At 41.8% G+C, this 21,326-nt stretch overlaps 1 protein-coding gene across 6 annotated transcripts in view; it reads left to right on the forward strand.

Annotated features, from left to right (window-relative positions):
• The window catches only part of Vti1a (vesicle transport through interaction with t-SNAREs 1A), a 306,907-nt gene that overhangs the window by 7,976 nt on the left and 277,605 nt on the right, over positions 1–21,326 (forward strand). For all 6 annotated transcript variants that reach the window (XM_029537740.1, XM_021195954.1, XM_021195929.1 and 3 more), the window contains exons 2-3: positions 2,700–2,758; positions 9,323–9,433. In XM_029537740.1, coding sequence (XP_029393600.1) covers positions 2,700–2,758; positions 9,323–9,433 — 170 coding nt within the window. The remainder of the gene's footprint in view (positions 1–2,699; positions 2,759–9,322; positions 9,434–21,326) is intronic.

A 21,326-nucleotide genomic window follows, 5' to 3' on the forward strand; every position in this document is an offset into this window, starting at 1 on the left:
TGCGTGCTTGTATTTGGAGCATAAATATTCAGAATTGAGAGTTCCTCTTGGTAGATTTTACCTTTGATGAGTATGAAGTGCCCCTCCTTGTCTGTTTTGATAACTTTGGGTTGGAAGCCACTTCTATTTGATATTAGAATGGCTGCTCCAGCTTGTTTTGCAGTTACTTCTTTATCTCCCCACTTTCAATTGTGAATCCTATTAGGGCTATAGTTAGAATGTTCCAAGAATTTACTGTGACAGAGTGATTAAGACTCAGGCTGCTGGTATCAGACCTGTGTAGGATCCCACGTCTGCCTCATCTTGCACATGTACTTGTGGACATGTTTCTTGGCTCTGTAAGCTTGTCTCTTCCATCTGTAGAGTGGGAAGGAAGGGTGCTCATTTCAGCAAATGAAGCATGGCACACCAGCAGAGGAAGCATACCAAACTAGCCTTTGAGAGATGTCATTTAGTTACTCTATGGGGCTTCAGTCAGCAGTGGGCAGGGCTGGCTAGGATCCAGCTCTTTAGACTCTGTTCGAAATTGTCCTTTAAAGGGAACCTTGAACTTCTTGCATCTTTTCTGTGCCTAATCTAGAGTGAAGTTAAGTCTCTTAACAAAAACCTACATTTGAAGAGAAATGGGCTGTCAGGGCTTTAAGATGTAGAAGTAGAAATGGTGTTGAATTCTGGTGATGGAGAGAAGGGAACTGAGGGAGGGGAGTAACAGAGATGCCACAAAACAGGTGTTGCTTAGGAGACCCTTGAGTTTAATGGAGTAACTGTCATACCGTCTAAAGTTTAGGAGACCATTGAAGCTGCCCAATACACTTTTTTTTTTTTTAATGGTTTTAGAGCTTTATTGTAGAAAGGCAGAGAGAAAGAGAGAAGCTAGAAAGAGAGAGGCCGGCCATGGCCATGTGGAGAGGGGGAAAGGGAGAGAGAAAAGGTAGGCTAGAGAATAAGAAAGGTGAGAGTTTAAGAGCCAGATATACTTTTTAGTTGAGTATATTGGGGAGACATCTGTCAGCTGCTACCTATGGTTCAGTTTCAGTTATGCTTTATAAACAAGTATTTATGGAATTTTAGTCATCTTTGGGTAGCAAATACAAATTAGTGTCAAGTGTGCATATACATATATGTTTTCATTTTTACACTTATACACATTGTCTACACTAGAAACCCAGAGGGATCTTGTTCCCTTAGACAGTTTATCGTTAATTTAAATACTGGCTTCATTTTGTATTTGTGGTACCGGTTGTGCGACCCAAGGCCTTTTCTCTTGTTAGACCCACACTCAGTCAGCTATACTCCTGGCTCAAAAAATTTTACTTTTAGAATAGTTGAGATTATATAACAATCACAAAATGGCTCTTCATTTCTACATGCCAATGGACCTTGTTAACACCTTGTCTTGATACATTTGCCACCGGTCCATATCATTTGTTATTGACTGAAGTCCATATGTTATTCACATCTTTGTGGTTAAAACTAGAAAGAATTCTTTTATTTATTTATTTTTTTAAGCCTAATGTCCTTTTGGTGCTCCAGGATCCAGGCACGGATTCTGCAAAACATTAAGTAGTCGTAGCTCTTAGACATATGTGGGCTGTAACAGTTTCTCGGGATGCCCTGCTGCTACTGGAGCAGCAGGAAGACACTCAGAGCACCCCTTGGTTGGGATTTTTCCAGTTTTGTTTGCTTATTTGCTTTTTCCTCTCATTTTAAATGCCATTTTAAAAACCCTAAGTTTTAAAAAGAAACTATTTGTTGTCCAGCATCCTAGCCCAGTGAGTGACACAAGTGGCTTTGCATTTGGAATCAGAAGTCAAGACTTTACCTATTTCTTTTTATCATACTTTATTGTTCTTAAAAATGTTTTACAATTTTTGTTTTATATATGTAAATGTTTGTATGTGTGTGCACCACATGCCTGAGGGCTGGTGGAGGCCAGAAGAAGGGTCAGATGTCTTAGAACTGGAGTTGCAGACAGTTGGCAGCCACCATGTATGTGCTAGGGACTGAACCCTAGTCCCCTGAAGGAACACTGGTGCTCTGAACTGCTGAGCCCCCTCTCTCTCTCCAGCCCTCATACTTTATCCTTAACATTATTGAAAGCACAGAGTAAAGAGCTAGAAGATCTTGCCCAGTTTGGGGAAGTGTTTTTACATATGAGTTTTAAGTTATAGTCACAAATCAGTGATTTCAATTTGTTACCATGATGACTTAGCAAATCCCTCTGGTCATCACTATATCTGCTATTTTTGGGATAATATCTTACAGAGAACAAAACCCTTGTTAGTCTCCCTTATAAATAGATGACATCTCTTAAAAACTCGGCCCTTCCTTGGATTGAATTTCCACATCTTGCAGAGTCAGTGTTCAGTGTAGTTTATAACCTACCAAAGAATGATTTTTACCTTTTCTGATCTGGTTGATCAGAAGGGAGAAGGATATATTAAAATATGATGCTTTAGAGCAGCAGTTCTCAGCCTGTGGGTCACAGACCCTTTCATAGCCTAAGACCCAACAGTTAAAACAGATGTTTACATTATGATTTATAACAGCAAAATTATAGTTATGAAGTAGCATCAAAATAGCTTTATGGTTGGGGTCACCATAACATGAGCAACTGTTAGCATTAGGAAGGTTGAGAACAATGATTTTCAGTTTATGTTGTATAATTGTCATTTCTTTGATATTATTGCTTGTTTTAGATGAGAAGAAGCAAATGGTTGCCAATGTGGAGAAACAGCTTGAAGAGGCCAGAGAACTGGTGCGTATCCTTAGGGGTGTATGGAACACAGTTCCTCGAGCCAGACCCCAAAGCCTGCTGTGTGTGCTGTAGACATGCATGGACCATCAGGTTTCCTCTTAGTAGTTCATTCCTTTTCAAATTAAAGGAAATTTAATAGCTTGTAGAGGTTTTACTCTTTTTAATAAAGGTGGCTCATTAAATGTCAAACTCTAATTTATATTTCTTAAGAGTACATCTCCCAAGAACTAGTGTTTTGGTGCGTGACCTTAGTAGCTAGTACTTGATAAATGCACAGTACACCTCATATTGGGGTAAGTATATTGTGTTGTATCTTTAATTTTCTCACAACACCTAAGAGATAAGGATTGTCTTTCAAAACTGACAAAGGTCTGAGATTTCCATCAACTTGGAAGCGGCAGAAGCTTGCCAGTCTCTAGATGCCCACTGAAGATGTGAGATTGCTTGTGTATGTGTTTGTATGTACATACTCATTTGCATCTTTGTGTGTGTGGGGGCTTCGTGTGCACGTGTGTAAGTGTGCACATGAGTACATATGGGTGTGGAGGTCAGAAGTTGATATCAGGTATCTTCTTCGATTTCTTTTCATCTTATTTGTGGAGGCAGGGTCTCGCACTGGACCCCAGGCTCACTGATTGAGGTAGATTGACTTGTCCATCCAGCTCCAGGGATCCCGTGTTGACTTTCCAAGTGGACGTTACCGAAATTATAGGCACGCCTCTCGCCACAGCCAGCTTTTATGTGGTTGCTAGTGATCAGATCTCAGCTTCTCACGTTAGCATGATGAGCATTTTGCTGACTGAGCTATTTCCTTTAGCTTGTAAGACATGAAACTCCGAAGTCCAAAACTGAAGGCTTGTGTTATAACAAAAACAGCTGCCAGAGTTTCAACTTGGTTGCTTAACTTCCTTTAGCCCAATTTCCATAGAGGAGATGTAGACTCTTGCTCCCACCAGGAACACAAAGCCTGGAATAAGCCTGTTCTTGTCCCAGAGAGACATATTGTTTCATTCTTCAGTGTTGCTCTGTGTGGATGGACTTTTGAGACATGGTATGGACAGCATTGTTAGAGCATCACATTCATACTCAGGGAACCCTGTAGGAGCATCAGCGAATCATGGGAGACTGATGCCGAGATTGTTGTCACCACCGTTCTAGATGAGGACCAGGGCTTAGAGAGGCTAGGAAACCCACCTGAGCTCCCGTGCACTACTGTACAGTCTGTAGGTGTTGTTCCTGGATGAGGTACATGTCAGCCCCGGCTCAAACACTGCTTTTTCATAACAGTCCCTAAGTCAGTGAGCAAGAGAGAGAGAAGTATTGTGTTCTGGTTTTGAGTTTTGAAAGCCAATTTTGTAGAAACTGTTAGACTGTTGCTGTGTATCATGGGCCAAGTGAGTGCATGGCTTTTCTAAGTACTGATGGGCATTCTTTGGTGTTTCTTCAGTGTCTGTGCTAGTAGACTGATGGGTTTCCATGAACTGCTATTACTTGCTTGGAGCTCGTGGAGTACTGCTTTAGACATGGCTAGGGATGCAGGCTTCTTGCGTTGTTTCTCTGCGAACCTCCTTGGACCATCAGGCAGCTCAAGGACATTGGGAGTCTTTGGGAAGGCAGAGACTTCTCTAGAGGGCCCCCGGTGAGCCTGACATTTCTCAGTGTTGCTTCAATGAGTAATATTTATTAGGGGAGCCATGTATTAGAAGCAGCAGCAGCAGCTTTGGGCTTCCAAGGAAGAAGTTGTTCTCCATTGCACAGCAATGGGGTCTAGCACCTACAGAGGTGTTTCTACATTCTCACTGTTTCTGGTTCTTGTTGTGGTCAGAATGGCCAACTGTCTCCATCCCACATGACTTCTCTGTTCTGTGGGTGGCTGCCATTGTCTCCACCTCCATGTCCACGATTCTAATGCCTGTCTTTCTTCATCCTTTTCTCCTGTCTTCACTCTTCTCTTCATGTTAATGGTTTCTCTCCCACCTCTTGGCTTTCATATGCAGACTCTGATATCAGAGCAACCCATTAGGACACTTGTTCCTTCTGGTTGATAGGATGACTATAAGTGACACAACTGATTAGGTCTTTGGTCTTGAGATTTTGTTTTATGCTTGATCATAGCTGAGATGCCAAGAAGTAATAAGGATGGCTTTTCACACTGCTCTCCCTGGCAGCTTCTTCCCCTCTTCAGAATTGCTATTTTTCTTTACCATCTGAAGATGGTCCGTTTATTTGATACTGAGAGAAAGCTGGTCTCTTTAGGATTGAGGTTCCACCATGAGCAAGCCCTTAGGAAGCTTACAGTGCTTTGTTATTACTTATATAAAGATTTGGACCTAGAAGAAGCATTTCTGTGTGTTTAATTATCTCTATTTGTTGAATTACTCAGTTTTGATGATTTCTTAGATGAGGAACCTGGCAGAAAGCTTGGTAGTTTTTGTGACACTTCCAATCATGATTTATTGTAGTCTATGGACACTGTACTTTTTGTACTGACCATGTCATCTACTCTCCAGTGACTACATGACTGTTGTGAGACAGAATGAGTGTATGTTCTTCTCCTGAATTCCAACAAGACACGTGTCACCTTGCCACCAGTAAATACTTTCAAAGACACCCTCTCTATTCTAGTCCTATTCAGTGTAGTGCTGGAGTCTTAGCTAGACATCCTCTCTGTAGTCCTATTCAGTGTAGTGCTGGAGTCTTAGCTAGACACCCTCTCTGTAGTCCTATTCAGTGTAGTGCTGGAGTCTTAGCTAGACACCCTCTCTGTAGTCCAGTCAGCGCAGTGCTGGGGTCCTAGCTAGAACGATCTGATGAGAAAGAAATGAAAATAGTATAACTGGGGAAGGAAGAGGCCAAACTGTCACCCTTTCAAGATGACAGCCCTGTCCTAAAGACTCCATTTAGATCTGCTGTGCACTTGCAGCCAGGCAGTCGGATATAAAATCACTATGCTGAAGTTAGTAATTAATGAATGAAATTACCAAGAAAGAGATCAGGAAAAATTTCCCATTCACAATTCTTATAAAAGAAAAGAAAAGAAATGAAATAGGAACAAACCTGTGAAGGAGATGAGAGACCTCTGTATATAAACTTTATGACACTGAAGATGTTGAAAAGAGACCTGAAAGATGACAAGCTCTTCGTACTTATGGATTGACAAAATTAATATTATGAAAATGACTATATTGTTGTAAATCGTCTACATAGTCAATGTACTTTCCATCAAAACCCCAGTGTCATTCTTCACAAAGCTAGAAAGTGCAATCCAAAATTCATATGGATGCACAGAGAACCCCATTTAAAGTAATCCTAAGCAGAAACAACAGTGCTCGAAACATTGTGATGCCCAATTTCAAATTATACCACAGAGCCGTAGTAACTAAAGCAGGATGGGTGAGCCAGATAGAATAGAGAACCCAGAAATAAACTCACATCACTATAGCTACCTTTTTATTTTTACAAGGTATCAAAAACAGTGTAAAATAAGGCAGCCTCTATCAGTTGAAAATGAACCACAAACCTTGACAAAAAGATTGAGACTGCTAGGGCAAGCATTTGAATTTTATTTTATTTTTTTAAAGATTTATTTGTGTGTGTGTGTGTGTGTGTGTGTGTGTGTATGTGTGTGTGTGTGTGTGTGCTTGTGCATGTGTGTGGATTTCACAGAGATCAAAAGATGGTGTCAGATCTCCTGAAGCTGGCCTTACAGGAGGCTACGAGTCACCTGACAGAGATTGTAGCAGTCAGACTCAGGTCCTCTGCAAGGCAGCGAGTCTCTCCAACCCTGAAAACTCTTCAAGACACAGAGACTGACAGATGAGATTACATGAACTTAGTCACATGGCAAAGAAATAATTCCTAGAGTGAAGAGACCACTGACAGAATGGGAGAAAATCATTGACAGCTGTACTTCAGATGAGTCGGGAGAGGCTACTATGTAGGAAATACAAAACACCGCAAAAGTTGGACACAAGAAAAACAAATCTAGTCAAAAGACAGGCTAGTTAAAAGTGCTCCAGATCCCTACCCATCAGGGAATGCAAACTAAAACAACTGGAGGCTCCATTTCACCTGGTCAGCATGACTGATGTCAAGAGGACAGCAGGGCAGGCCAGTGGCAAATGATGTAATCTCAAGAAGGGTCAGGAGGAGCGAAGATTCAAAGGCCATCCTCTCCTCAGGTACATAGTAAGTTCAAGCCCAGCCTGGAAAGAGTATAAGAAATAAAACAACAACAACAACAACAACAACAACTCCCCAAACTCAAAAAGGTAACCAATACTGTCCAGGTTCTAAGGTGAAAGAGCCTGTCTCTGCTTTCTTGAACAGAAACTTGCAGAGGCGTGTGGGAGTCACTGTGGAGGGTTCTTAAACCACTAAAGGTAGAAATGCCAGATGGTGCAGAGATGCCACCGCTGCTTGTGCCCCATGGACTTAGGAGCTGCCACAGAGATACTTACACATCCATGTTTACTGCTGCACTGTGCACAGTAGCTAAGCCATGGAAGCAGCCTAACGTCCATCCACTTACCAATGGATAAAGAAATGTGGTACATATATAATAGAATTATATTCTGCTGTAAGGAAAGACGGAATCATGACATTTGCAGGAAAGTGGATGGAACTGGAAACCATTATGCTACGTAGAAATAGACCAGACCCAGAAACACAAAGATTTCTTGGTTTCTTTGTTTCGTAGCTCCTGGATTTGAGAGAAAAGGTGTGTGGGGAGAGGGAGATGCAACAGACTGGGAAGGTGACTACGAGCAGTGTTGAGATCGTAGGGAATGGGGAAGAAAGAGGAGCAATTGAGCACACAGGCCATGAGAGAAGGCAGAGTAATGGGGAAGTCGGCCAGCAGGAGGGAGACAGGGCTCCGTCCGTCTGACAGGTAGGGACAAAGTGTGCATGAGTGCCATATTACAGCCCTCTTTGTATGCTCACGTAAGAACTGAAACACAGAGGCAGGAAACTGATGACTGCAGAGGAGGACTTTTAAATGCTCGGCACGTGATCTGGCTGACTGGCACTTCTCATTCGTGATGAGCTGCATCAGTTATGATCACTCTTTGAAAAGGGCTAATTAAAAGGATCTTATTTTCTCATGAGTACATATCTTAACTACAACTGCTTTTTTGACCATCTGTATTCTACTGTAGTTATTCAGTATTGTGATAAGCTTATATTGGTCCTGAACTAATGTGTTGGAATGCTCTCAGAAGCAAATGCATTGCGGTGTTTTTCCTTGGAAGTTATTGACATAGTTAGTCTGGGCCAATTTGTTCTTGTTCCTGGCTTTCCTTCTTTTAGGGGCATGTACAGATTAGCTCTCAGGCTGGAGAGATGGCTCAGTGGTTAAGAGCATTGGCTGCTCTTCCAGAGGTCCTGAGTTAAATTCCCAGCAACCACAGAGTGGCTCACAACCATCTATAAATAAATCTTAAAAAAAAACAAAAACCAAAAACCAAACCAAAACAAACAAACAAAAGATTAGCTCTCTACTGCCTCCTAGAGAGCTTGCTCTATTTCTTTCTAATCCTGAGTTACTGTTAATCTAGGGATGTATGTTCTAAGTACATTAGGTATCACTCAGGTAATTTTCATGGTTGTCCCAGGAAAGAGTTTTTTCTTCTTCTTCTTTTTTTTTTTTTTTTTTTGAGACACGGTTTCTCTGTGTAGCTCTGGCTGTCCTGGAACTAACTCAGTAGATCTGGCTGGCCTTGAACTCAGAACTCCGCCTGCCTCTGCCTCCCAAGTACTGGGATTGAAGGCATGCACCACCACTGCCTGGCAAGAGTTTATTCTTAGAGGTGAGAAAAATACGGCAGAGTATCATTAAGACCTCTGTTCAAGCCCTCATGGCTGGTGAGTTGTGGTGCCTACAGTGTGAACAGAGCTTCCCCACAGAACCTGGGCTCTGAATCATCATTGTATGTCTCTGTTGGCATCTTAAATGCTCTTGTGCTATATCCAAAGTGTTACAGGATGACAGATGGCTAAAGCATGCCCTGTCGTGATTTCAGTGAGCAGGGTGTAGATAGCATCCATTTAACTGTATCCATTTAACTCCTCATCAGTGAGTGTGATTTTAGTGTGTAAGGGTTAGGCTGGAGGCCAAGATCACATGTTGTTTGTATGTGATTTTCCTAACTAGGAAAGACTTTCTCAAAGAGATTTCCTCACATGTCCAAGTCACAGGAAACAGTCTCCTGTCATTCTGGACACTCGTGGTCAGAAAACTGGATCAGGTTGGACTCATCACTGAGTTGCTTCCAGGGTACTGAGAACAAATGAATGAAGGGGTTTGATTAATGCACATGTTTTCCAAAATAAACTCTTGCTGAAGCACACAGCTTGGCAGCCTTGTCGTTTTCTAGCTGCTTCCCAAGCCAACCAGGAAGTGAGCATTAAAGCAGTCCCAATGACACTGGCAGGGAGCAGGTGGCACTGTGGCTCTGCTTCCTCAGCTGTGCACTGAGGAGTTAGGATCCAGTCCTTTTGGCCATAACATTTGGGCAAATAAAGAATACTAATGTGGTTCACATTTTTTTCTTTCCACTTTAGCTTGAACAGATGGATTTGGAAGTTCGAGAAATTCCACCCCAAAGTCGAGGAATGTATAGCAACAGAATGAGAAGCTACAAGCAAGAAATGGGGAAACTGGAAACGGATTTTGTGAGTTCAGTTCTGCCCTCTGTCATCCCTAGAGTGTTTAGTGTGCTTTTGCTTCATTTCTTTGCTGTTTCCTCCCCATGCCTTAGTCAGTGTTAAATGAGCAGTCTTGTGCTCCTGCAGAAGATGAGCAGCAGGTCTGTGTCGGACTTGGAGGTTGCAGCAGTTGGAGGTAGCAATGATGGGGTTTGGGGGACATGACTCATGCTAGAATCAAGTCACACAGTCCTTTGTCTACATGGTACTGGCTAGTACTTAGCATTGGTTAGAATTTCAAAACCGAGTTTTCCAGTCCTTTATGGTTCCTGGGCCTGAGATGATGTCTCAGTGGGTCAGCTGCCATACAAGCCTGAAGACCGAACTTTGGAATCCCCTCATGCAAACAACTGGGCAAGGTTGTGCATGTCTCTAAACCTGGCAGTGTGTGTGTGGGGGGGGGGGGGCTGGGAGTGAAGGGGTGTCAGGGAATGGAGACAGGAAGATCCTTAGAGCTGGCTAGGCATCCTAGCCCATGGGTGAACAGCAGGTTCAGTGAGAGACTCTATCCACTTTACAGAAAATTTACTAAAAGAACTATAAAAGCATAATGTTAGAATGATAATAATGACAGTGGAGAAGACAGTTGAGCAAATCCTACTTCTGAGCAAGGTGGTGGCAGAGCACACATTTAATCCCAGCACTAGGAAAGGCGAGGCAGGTGGATCTCTGAGTTCCAGGCCAGCCTGGTCTATAGAGTGAGCTCAGCCATGGCTGCACAGAGAAACTGTGTTAGTCAGGCATCATGACAGGATGCTGAAAGAGCTGGCATGTAAGGAGGACAGGCTGGTGCAGCCCAGAGTTTCAGAGGTCTCTATGGATGGCTCTTGTTTCTGGACTGGTGGGAAGGCTGGACATGTGGATGTGGAGCAGTGCTAAAGCAAAGCAGTGCTCTTGTGGTGGACTGGACTTGTGGGCTTTGGGAGGGACATTTAAGTCTTAAGCTGTAAGTCACTGATGTAAATGCCGCTGTGCTCCACCAGATCAAACCTTCACTGCTCTACTACAGGGGGACTTCTCTCATAGAAGAAATGTGAGGCTGCAAGACAGTTGCACTGATTTAATAATTTGTATCCTGTATGGGAGTATTGAAAAGCAGAACTAACTTGTCAACTAGAGTCATCCTCATAAATTCTGCTGTTTAGTGACAAGTGAGGGTGGCAGCCGAACACCTGTAAGGATAGCTCTGAACTCACACATCTCATTTTTATGAAATACCTTTGAAGACGCCTTCTCTCTTGAGTACCTAACCCAAAGAAACTATCCCTATACCCAGCAACAAATGCAGCCTTTAGCAGAGCTAGCTGCCTTACAGAGCACCACAACCTGGAGGCCAGAAGCTGTATGGCAAGATCACTGCGTTTGTTGTAAGATTTTCTTCTTGTCTGTGGCTGGCTGCTTCCTGTCCCTGCAGAGTCTCCTGTACACACTAGTGGCCACCTTGGGACCTAATCACCTCTTAGCAGACCTATTCGCCAATCCAGCCACATGCTGTGTAATGGGAACTGGGACTTCAGCTGGAAACCTGAGGAGATGGAGTTCAATCCAGATCACCGAGTTTCATTTCCATCTTTGCTTGTTAGTCTTTAGATGCTAAATTATATCACTCCCATAGCTTACTATATCACTTAACCCAATGTTTAATCTATGTTTACTTTAGCTATCTAGAAATTATATTTTTGGATGAGTATTCCTTTTTCAATTATATTTTCTACTACAGAGAAAAAATGGAATCAGGAACTATGAACTTAACCTTTATTTCCTAGGCTGTGGCTAAATTGTCATGTTTACATGTTATGTCTCATGCTGCAGCTTCTTCTATGGTGTTTGGGGACATCTTTCCCCAGTGCTTTTTTGCTTTTTATTGATTTACTTAGTTGCCCACCCCCCCCACACACACACATTGGAATAGGTTGGTCTTGCTATGTACCTCTAGCTCATCTGGAACTCACTATGTAGACCAGGCTATCCTTCAGTGAACAGATACACCCCTGCCTCTGCCTCCCAATGCTAGGATTAAAGGTGAGCTCATGCATTCTCTTGCTCTTCTAATTTGTTTTCAGTATTGGCACGAGCTTTCTTAGGGCTTAAAAAACAAACACATGTGTGAAGTAGTTGGCTCAGGGTTAGCAAGTGATAACAGCTCAGTCCCTGGGAGAGAGATGAACACAGAGTTAGTCTACAAAGATCATGATGTCAGAAGAGTCAAAGAAAGTGAACCAGCGAAAGGCGTAAAATACTGAGCCGAGGGTTGTTGGGTTTTTTTCCCCCACAAATTTAAGATTGTATCTTAACAAAGCATAAATAAATAAACACCTTTGAAGTTGTTATTGTTGTTTTTAAGCTACAAACATGTATAAGCTGTTAGGCTAAGTCTAAGTAAATAGAAAAGAATGGAATAATGTGTGGTGAACCAGGATGAGACTCCAAAGGTCTGTTGAGTGCTCAGCATCTCTGGTGTTGCATTGTGGTGCTAGCACCATCTTGTGGTTAATTTTTGTCATTGCACTTATTTCTTGACAGAGCTGGGCTTGCTTTAAGATAGCAAGCACACTGCAAAGCCAGTGAGGGCTAGACTGTGAGGGGAGTTGGAAGCAGCACTCTGGCCCAAGTCTAAGTTCACTGGTCTCCCAGGTCACAGGTGCCAGAAAGCTGTCTGTCCCTGTCTGGAAAGGCTGTGTGATGTGATTGTTAGACCGGCTCCTAGCACAGAGCTGTGCACATCAGAGAATGGTACTCATATGGCCAGTCTCAGCAGTGAGGCTGAGTGAATGTGCCTAGAGATCCAGCTGCCTGCAGACTGCTGGATCAGTGCCTTAGGTCAGGGTTCAAAGGATGCTGTGGAGCAGCATGAAGCTTGTACTGCTCTTCCTTGCACTGTATCCGCAGGTGCCGGCCCGGTCGGCTTGAGCACAGCCTGTGCACACCCTCTCTTTTTCCTTCTGAGACTAAAGTGTGAGCGAGGAGGAGGAATTTAAATTTGACATTTTTTTTTTTTTTTTTTTTGTCCAAAGGTCAGGAGCTGAGTGCTTCTGTTTACATGCTGTCTTCCTTGTACCTGTGACATCCTGAGATAGCAGACTTGTGTTCTTGTGGGAACTGTAGGAAACGGCTGCAGCTTGCTCAGGTGTGGTTGGTCTCAGCTGTAATGTGTAGCAGTTACCACATACCTGAACCTTCTTCAGGAACACGCATGCATTCTAACAAACAAAGGAGCTAGTTTGGTTAACGCTGCCTTTAAAGTGTAGGCTCACTATGGTTGAGAGACCAGAAGGCAAGAACTGCCTCTCACGTGTATCCCCCAGCACACATAAGCCGCGCCCTGGCAGCTGCTTCACTTTCCATAGATACTGAAGACTGTTCTTAAATTGACGGGCCTCGTAAGACTCGCTGTTCTAGCAGGATTGTAGATCGGAAGAATAACTTCTATTTTTGCTTGTGTAATCAAACTTGCATCCTCTAATCAAAAAGATAACTAGGCCAACTACATGGTATATATGTTAACGCTAGACCCCACATGTAAACAAATACATGTAATCTTTGTAGTTTTTCTATAAGCCTTAGCTTGATATGGTTGGAGGTTCTCGAGTACAGTCCTGGCCCCACATCGTATGCCAGTATATAGTAAAAAGCCTCTGCTTATTAAAATTCATTTACGGCCATGATACATCTCTTAGCAACCACAGACCTGCAGCATTGGATAGTGCCATCTGAGCAAACAAGCATCCCTTCTCGGTGAGCATGTCCGCCATTTATAACCATTATACTCCTTCATTCCATCCACAACGTCAGAACGTTCCAAAAGATTTCCAAAAACAAGACCAACTTAGCCTTATTGCTCCAGGACAATCATGTTTTACGTTTTGGATGGTTGTTTTCTAATCTTACATTTCCCATAAATAGCTTTCCCTAATAATGATGTCACACACCCACACCCGTTTTTTTTTTTTTTTTTTTTTTTTGGTTTTTCGAGACAGGTTTTCTCTGTATAGCCCTGGCTGTCCTGGAACTCACTTTGTAGACCAGGCTGGCCTCGAACTCAGAAATCCACCTGCCTCTGCCTCCCAAGTCCTGGGATTAAAGGCATGAGCCACCACACCCAGCACCCCTGTTTTAATAATATATGTCCTAATGTTTACATTTTAAATTTCTATAAACTCTAGATCATTTTAATGGGAGCATGTTGTCTTCTCAGTGTCGTTAACACTTTTTTTTTTAAAGATTTATTTATTTATTATATGTAAGTACACTGTAGCTGTCTTCAGATGCACCAGAAGAGGGCATCAGATCTCATTACGAATGATTGTGAGCCATCATGTGTTTGCTGGGATTTGAACTCACGACCTTCAGAAGAGCAGTCAGTGCTCTTAACCGCTGAGCCATCTCTCCAGCCCAGTGTCGTTAACTCTTGTTGAACACCTGTATATTTCTATTTCGTTCCTTCACACCTTACTGTGCTGCAGTGAACGTATCCCAGGAGGATTTATAATCGGGATCATTCGTAAGAAGACAGATTAATAAAGAGTTTCCAGTTTTGCAGTTCACTACTTGGCAGTTTGTTCTAGACTCTGCCCCTTAGGCTGTTCCTGTGGTCATTTCTGCTCTGTCTCTGCCTCTCCTCCATGTTAGAGGATGCCTAGAAATAACAACTGGAGGTGAACCAGAGCCCAGCACCTTCGGTGTGTTGCTCACTGAAGTCTCAAACCATTGTAGGAGAAATTCTCTGTGACTGTGGGGCTTGCACAGACTCCAGGGTGGAACGCAGCTGGGATCCTTTTTCTAAAGTACTCCCCCTAGGAAGGTTCACAGTGTTGACAAGGCCGGCAGACATATGTGGCTCTCCAAGCTGGCTGAACTCTAACTCACTGAATCGACAGACTGTTTCTCTTAGGCATTTGCACAAGCCTGTGACCTTTCAAGGGAAAGGCAGTGGTCTGTTTAGAAAGCATGTGCATGTGCACACATGCTCCTCCTACAGAATAGGGTTTTGTCAGGCCCCACCAGGGCAAGTAATTAGAAAGCTATTATGCAAGCAGCCATCTTTACTAGTAAGATTCTTATTTTAGGCTCTTAGCCTCAGTAGCTCTACGTAGATGAGCACAAGTGGGGCAGCATGGTTTTTGGCTGTAACCCTGCCTTCTGTCCAGGGAAGCAAGTGTGCAGTGAACTCCGGCCTCCCCACGTAGGAAGTATCACAGGTTCATGCCCTGACCCTTCCCTGTCATGTGTGCTTGAGTGAGATAGTATTATGATCTTGGCACTCTATGAATTTTATTGTTGGGACTTAATGCTAACTTTTGAGGTGGGCCACAATAGACTTCCTTGACCTATAAAGCTCTGACGTTTTTCCAATGTGAGTAATTTTATGATGACCACTTGAGAATATAGACCTTAGGCACTGTAGACTTTGGTGACCTGTGAAAACAGCTTTCATATTCACCGAAGCTATTCGGCCAGGTCATGTGTGTCCTGGTACAGGTATGTGTGCACCCACATATGCATCCTGTGCCAACTTATCTATCTTTCAGTGTTGCCAGGGTCTGAGCTGGCTTTCATTGTTCAATTAAAAAATTTCCTTATGTGACAGTGCTTTTTAAAAAATTAAAATTATGGTGCCATTTTATGATTAATGAGCCATTTTTTTACTTAGGCTTTATAACATTTGTTTTTTTCTATGTAGTTGAAATATGTATTTTCTAGATAGAATGGTAAATTGGTGTTTGTGTATATGTATGAGTGCATGCTTGTGTATGTTCATGTGTGTGTGTGTATATGGTTTACTGGTTTTAGAAATTTTCTCTGTTACAATCCTTCTTAATGGCAAGCTACTTTCAACTTTTCTGTCTACTTGTATTTGTGATCTCACTTGAAAATAAGAAAAATGGGTAAAAATCTGCCAGATGAACTATAAGCCTGTGACAAATTTGACTTTTTCATTAGTCACTAGATGGCGCTGTTTGTTTGCAGAGTGCCATTAAAAAAAAAAAAAAGGAAAGAAAGAAAAGGAAAGAAGGAAGCAACTATGGTAGTAACAGAAATTACTGCCTCATGAATAAAATATTTCTGATGGGATTTGCATTTCTATATTGGCTGAAGACACTGTGTTGAATGTTTTATTAACCAGCCCAGTGCAACTGTCAGCCTATTAAAGAGATCCAATGGTCCCTGTTTAGATAAATAAACTAAATAAATCCAATTCGTCAAATTGTGTTCCTGGCTGTTTATTTTCCGTTCTTTTGATGTACAGTTTATTTTAAGTTAAAGCCACATTGGTTTAAAAATTAATGGGAAAAATGTTACTTGGTGTTTGGAACATGAAGAAGCTAATTGCCATAGTCAAAAAGCCATCTCTGTTCTAATGTTAAATTGTTTGCTCATAAATAGTAAACTTTCCCCTGGTTGCTTACACATTGTCTCATGGTCAGAAGTCACGTGACCCCTCAGATGGATGGCCAGAGACTGTGTGGTCCTCGTCTGTGTGCTGCTCAGTCTCCCTGGCATTGATAAGCAGTGTGTGCTTTACTTGGTTTCTCCATGGCGCACTCATTTTTCAGGTATGACCCACAATTCCTTGGGCATTACAGTAGCTAATTCATTTCTAAATGAAATGTCCTCTCTGCATGTACTTTCCTGGTGCATCCAGCATCAAAGGGGAGAAGATGACAATGAGCAACAATATTTCCTGAAGAAACTAAAAACCTCAAGGTGATGACTCCATAATAAACCGGTTCCCCTCTGTTCATTGCCCGCCTAAAGTTTATGCTCAAGGGAAATTCATGGCTGTATAATATAACACTACCGACTGAACTAGATATTTCATACTTAGGCCCTAGGGCTACAACAATATTTGAATAAAACACGTCAGGCTTGTGCTTTGCCAAACTAAAATCAGTTGGTAACTTGAAATGATACATAACGGTTTTGACATCTCGTTTCTCTCTCCGTGAATCTTGACGTGCTTTTCATGCTATTCTTACTGTCTTTTATCCAGTTCTGTGCCGGCGAGGTTCAGAGCACAGCTTAAAGTGGGTTAGGCACTTTTGACTTTGCTCACAGCCTTGCAGGGCATTCAGCTGGTGCTGATGGGGACTGTGCCAGATCTGATCTCCAGGGGGAGGTTTTCAAGCTGTGTAATAGTAGCTGAGGATGTGTGTTCTGTCAACTATTTTAAGTTTGCTTGTACAAGGCGTTAAAGTCGGCTCGGATGGACTATGTCAGACTTTGCTATTGATTTCAACTTTGTATAAACCTGGTGGGCAGTGGACCACGTATAAAAATAGTTTCATTTTGTTTGTTAGTTGGCTTGAGTTTGTCCTTCTGAGGCTGGAAAAAAATTATACTTAAGAAATTTAAAATATGGAGTGAAATTGATTTAAGAATTTTATTTTTTCCCTCAGGCTTGGCCTTGTTGTGAACCATCTAATTCATAAAAAGTAAGCCAGCTTCTTAAAATGACCTTCCGTGGGTAAAAACACAAATTCCCTTTCTCGATGTTTGTCTTGTCTAAAGTTTTGCTTAGATACTTGTTGGGACTTTTATGACTGGCCATTGCCTCCTCACATACTCACCAGCTAACAAGTTTTGGTTTTCCTCCTCTTTAGTGTTTTTCACTATGTGGACTCACTGTACATTTTAAGGCAGCTACATATTGTCTGTGAAGCCCATGCCCACACTTTCCTCCCTGGCTTGCATTGCTCTTACCTCACCTACAAATGCGTTTCAGCTGAAGGAGAGTGTAGGGGTCATACTCGTGGTCACATGATATTTGAACTACACATAGGAAGAGGAAAGTTTCCATCTCTCACTTAGAAACCTACAAGTTTATAGGTGCTATTTCAGTGAAGTTTAAACTTTGCTTTCTTTTCCTTATTGAAGGAATGTGGCTCAGGGTTAGTCATTGCAAATATGGTCTGATGCAGGTATTCTATTCGGAGGCTTTATTTACACTTCAAAAATATCAGGTAAATATTGTTTCAGGTTTGCTAGAAGTAGTTAATACCTTATTTTTTCTTATATTGTATGTGAGCTAAATTTGGTCATGGGCCATGTTTTCAAGACACAAGTGGGAAATAGCGAGAAGGCACAGGGCCTGTGGTCTGGGCCCTCCAGCATGTGTGCTTTAGTTTCCTGATATGAACCTTTGAATTCTGCCCACATACAGGGGAAGGATGGAGGTCCAATAGGATCGTTAAGTGTAAAAGCACTTGGAGAGCTGCATTAAGTCTTTGTCGGCAACTTCGCTGTGTACAGACTGTAATCCTATAATTAAAGAATTTAAAGGTTAAAGTATCTCAAGGTCAGAAGATCCTTGAAAATCCTAAAAACTGTAAACCATCTTCCTCAGGGCTCCAGGGGGCGAGCTGCAGGAGCTTACACAAAGGACAGAGCCGCTTAGTCTTCCATCGCCTTCGCAGACGTGGCCTTCGTGTTTGGGTTGCTTTTGTATGTCAGTACATTTTGTTTTGTAAAAGACATCTTAGAAATTAATCTGTGGGAACAGAAAGCAAGCTTTCTCCTTGACCTTGTGGGAGTAGAGGCAGAATTAAAGGTAGAGAAATTATGATATTATATATTTTATGTCTTTTTAATCGTATGCATTTTATTACTCTTTAGAGTTGTCTTTGCACCAAGTTTTCATCTGGAGTTCAAAATACACATGCAGTGTCTTTGCCTTTCTTTCCTATTCTTTCTCTAGTTTCTAATAATTGACTTCCCTGAAACCTTTAGAAGTTAGTATTATAACTAGAGGCAGAAAAAGAGTCTGTAGTTTTTTTTTCCTAAAAATTGTCATTAACATGAGCAGAGTTCGTGGTAGCATGCCTAAGCCAACAACCAAGTAGCCTGGTAGTTTAAAAGCTACCGAATTTCCCTCCCATCTGTTGATAATTTGGTCTGAAACATAGAAACAACATGACTCGAGCCCGGTTCCCACTAGTAAAGCACATATTTCAAGGGAAAATTGGGAAGCTACGTGAGAGAACTTACAAGCTGGTAATGTTTGGCTGCTTCGTTGAGTTTAGCCTTAAATGTGAAACTTCTCAACAGTTCGCTGCTGTTGGTTTGGGTGGGGCTACTGGGAGCTAAACCTAGGGCCTCACAGGTGGGAGACGAGCACTCAGCCCAGGATCAATATCCTCAACCCCAAATTTGCATCTTTTCATATTGATTATAGCCTTAGTGATTGTAATCCTGTGGTAAGCAGAATTGAGGGGTGGTCATTAGGAGAGTGTGTGAAAATACAGAGAAGCATCCAGCCTAGCGTGATGGCAGCAGACGGGCTTGAGAGAAGTGCCTTGTGGGAACTGATGTCCAGGCTGAGACTTGAGAAGGGGTTTGAGAGAAGAACACAGTCAGATGAATGAGCAGGATAAACTGCAGGACAGGTTGGAAGGTTAGCAGGGCCCACTGGGGCAGTGAGAGTTTGGAGCTGGTTAAAATATTCTGGGCACAAAATACAAAGTCAGAGTTTGGTCTCCTGTCCTTGTTGCATGTTTGGATTTGGGTATCTTTAAACATCACTGGCACCAGATGGTCTTCTGCTCGCGCACGTGTGACTGTATTGGTGTGTAGGTGTGATTTGTACATTGTTGTGGTGGCTTTTGTAGGGCAGCTCCTCAAGTTTTTCTCTATACGAGTAGCTGATGTGGCAAGCTCAGACAGAGAGCTGGGCAAAGCCCCAGCCCCGTTTTGATTAGAAGCTACTAACGGGTTACTTGTGCTGGGTGACTTGGTAGCTTTGCACCTAAAACAGGGAAGTTCTTTTCTGTGTGAGATTGAGTTCTGTTTCATTTTAATTTCATTTTGCTTTTAAATCCCTAAAATGATTTTAAATAAAAATTTTAATTACAAAAAAAATCTGTTATCTTACAATAACATTGTATCAAATTTTCTTAAACTTAATTTCGTTTTGGTATATTTAGGTTTTTATGATAATCTTTAGTTGGAGGAAACAAAGAAGATATGCATATATAATTTTTCTCTCTAGGTGGCAAAGTGAATATTTTAAATTCTCAGTTGAGCTTTGGATAAAACAAAGGCAAGCTGTGAGTTCTTAGCTATTACTGATTGTGGCTTTGACCTGAAACCCAGAGTCAGTGCACTAGAGTGTCTTCATGTGAACACTGCATTTTAAAAGCTGCTATTTCAAATGCATCGAGCCAGGCATACATTTTTTTTTTTAAAGGAAACACAGGACTCTCTCTGTATGTACATATGTGTGTGCTGTTTCTGGATTCAGGACAATAGTGTATACTATACACAGGTGCATGCATGAAAACACACACAGTGCACACACTTTTTTTCTACTCTGTGAAGTCTTGAAAGATGGATTGTAACTTAATTTTGTAAAAGAATTGTAAAGAAATTGCTAGTAATCTCTAATCAGAGAAACAAATAGAAGCATGGATGTGATGGATAAATGGGGTTCCGTTATGGCCAGCATCTCCATTGATCTGAACAGAATTGCTCTTTGCCTCCTGTGTCTGTCTTCTCTGGGCAGAAAGCCGAGTGAACTTGGAATAGAAAGAAAGGGAAAATCCACTTGGTTCCAAATGATGATAGCTGTGCACTGGTGTGGGGAATGTTACCTACAAGCCAGCAGCAGAATTACTAGATGATTGCTTGCTGCTGCCTTAGGGAACAACTGAAAGTCCCCTGTATAGTCAGGTCAGAACATTTTTAACTTTACACTACCCAGAGCTTAGGATAGCAATTTAAATCATCAGATTCTCAACCTTCCAACACTGTAACCCTTTAATACAATTCTTCATGCAGTGGTGACCCCCGTCCATAAAATTGTTTTCGATGATGTTTCATATCTGTAATTACTGTATTGAATCATAATGTAAATATCTGTGTTTCCGTTGGTCTTAGGAAACCCTTGTGAGAGGATCCCCAAATGTGTCTTACCACAAAAGTTGAAAAATCACTGATATAGTAGTTAAATTTTTAAACTGAAAAATTTTAAACTGTTTCTGAGTAGAAGTTAGTCAACAATACTCAGGTTGGAAAGAAATAGTATCATGTGTCTTAAACAAATGCTGTTTTTAATTTGATACCACATTAATAATTTTCCTAATTTTGAAACATACTATATTCATTAAAGTGTTTTCCTTACTTTGTTGTCATAGAGATATCTTCTAGAAAGTCTATCGTTTCTAAGAATTCTTTACCATTAAATTGGCTGCTTTTGAGTTGTTTGTTATACCCTGAGGTAGATCCTACAGAAGTATGTAGAAAGTCAAAGAGACATACTTGGGGTGTGGGGATCCTTGCTAGTGTATTTCCTATCTGAAAGGGTTTCCTGTCTTCTGGCAGTGTTCAGAAACTTTTAGAAAGCAAAGCCATGCTTTCTGACTGAAGTGAAGTGGAAAGTGGCCATAGATGGCAGTGTGGCTCACACTAATGTTAAAATACACTGTGTTGTGGCATTTTCATAGAGAAATTTTCAAGACCAAATCCATCCAGGATATTCTCTTTGCATTAAAAGTTGACTTTTCTCCCTGAGCAGTTTATAAATATAGCATAATCAGAAGTGTGCCCTGCATTTCAGAGCATCTTCCTGAGCACTGGCGGCGACAAGGCTACTAGAAGCTGGCTTCCTGGTGCTCTGGATGGGGTCTTTGGAAACTGGATTTGTTTTTCATACTGTCTCTGCAAAACCTCTTTCCATAGGGTAACACCTCAAATTCTGAACTAAAGTGTAGCACCCTTCTGCATCCTCCTTACCTAGCAAGCAAATGAAGACATTTTGTCTTTTCGAGTTCTGTCATGAATGGGGCCCGGCATCTGTTACAGGCAGGTGACAAGAGGTGCCAATCATAGGTGGGAGAATTGAGGAACACACTAGGACTCTGTGCAG

Source organism: Mus pahari, chromosome 1 (genome assembly GCF_900095145.1).
Source record: "Mus pahari chromosome 1, PAHARI_EIJ_v1.1, whole genome shotgun sequence".
NCBI lineage: Eukaryota > Metazoa > Chordata > Mammalia > Rodentia > Muridae > Mus > Mus pahari.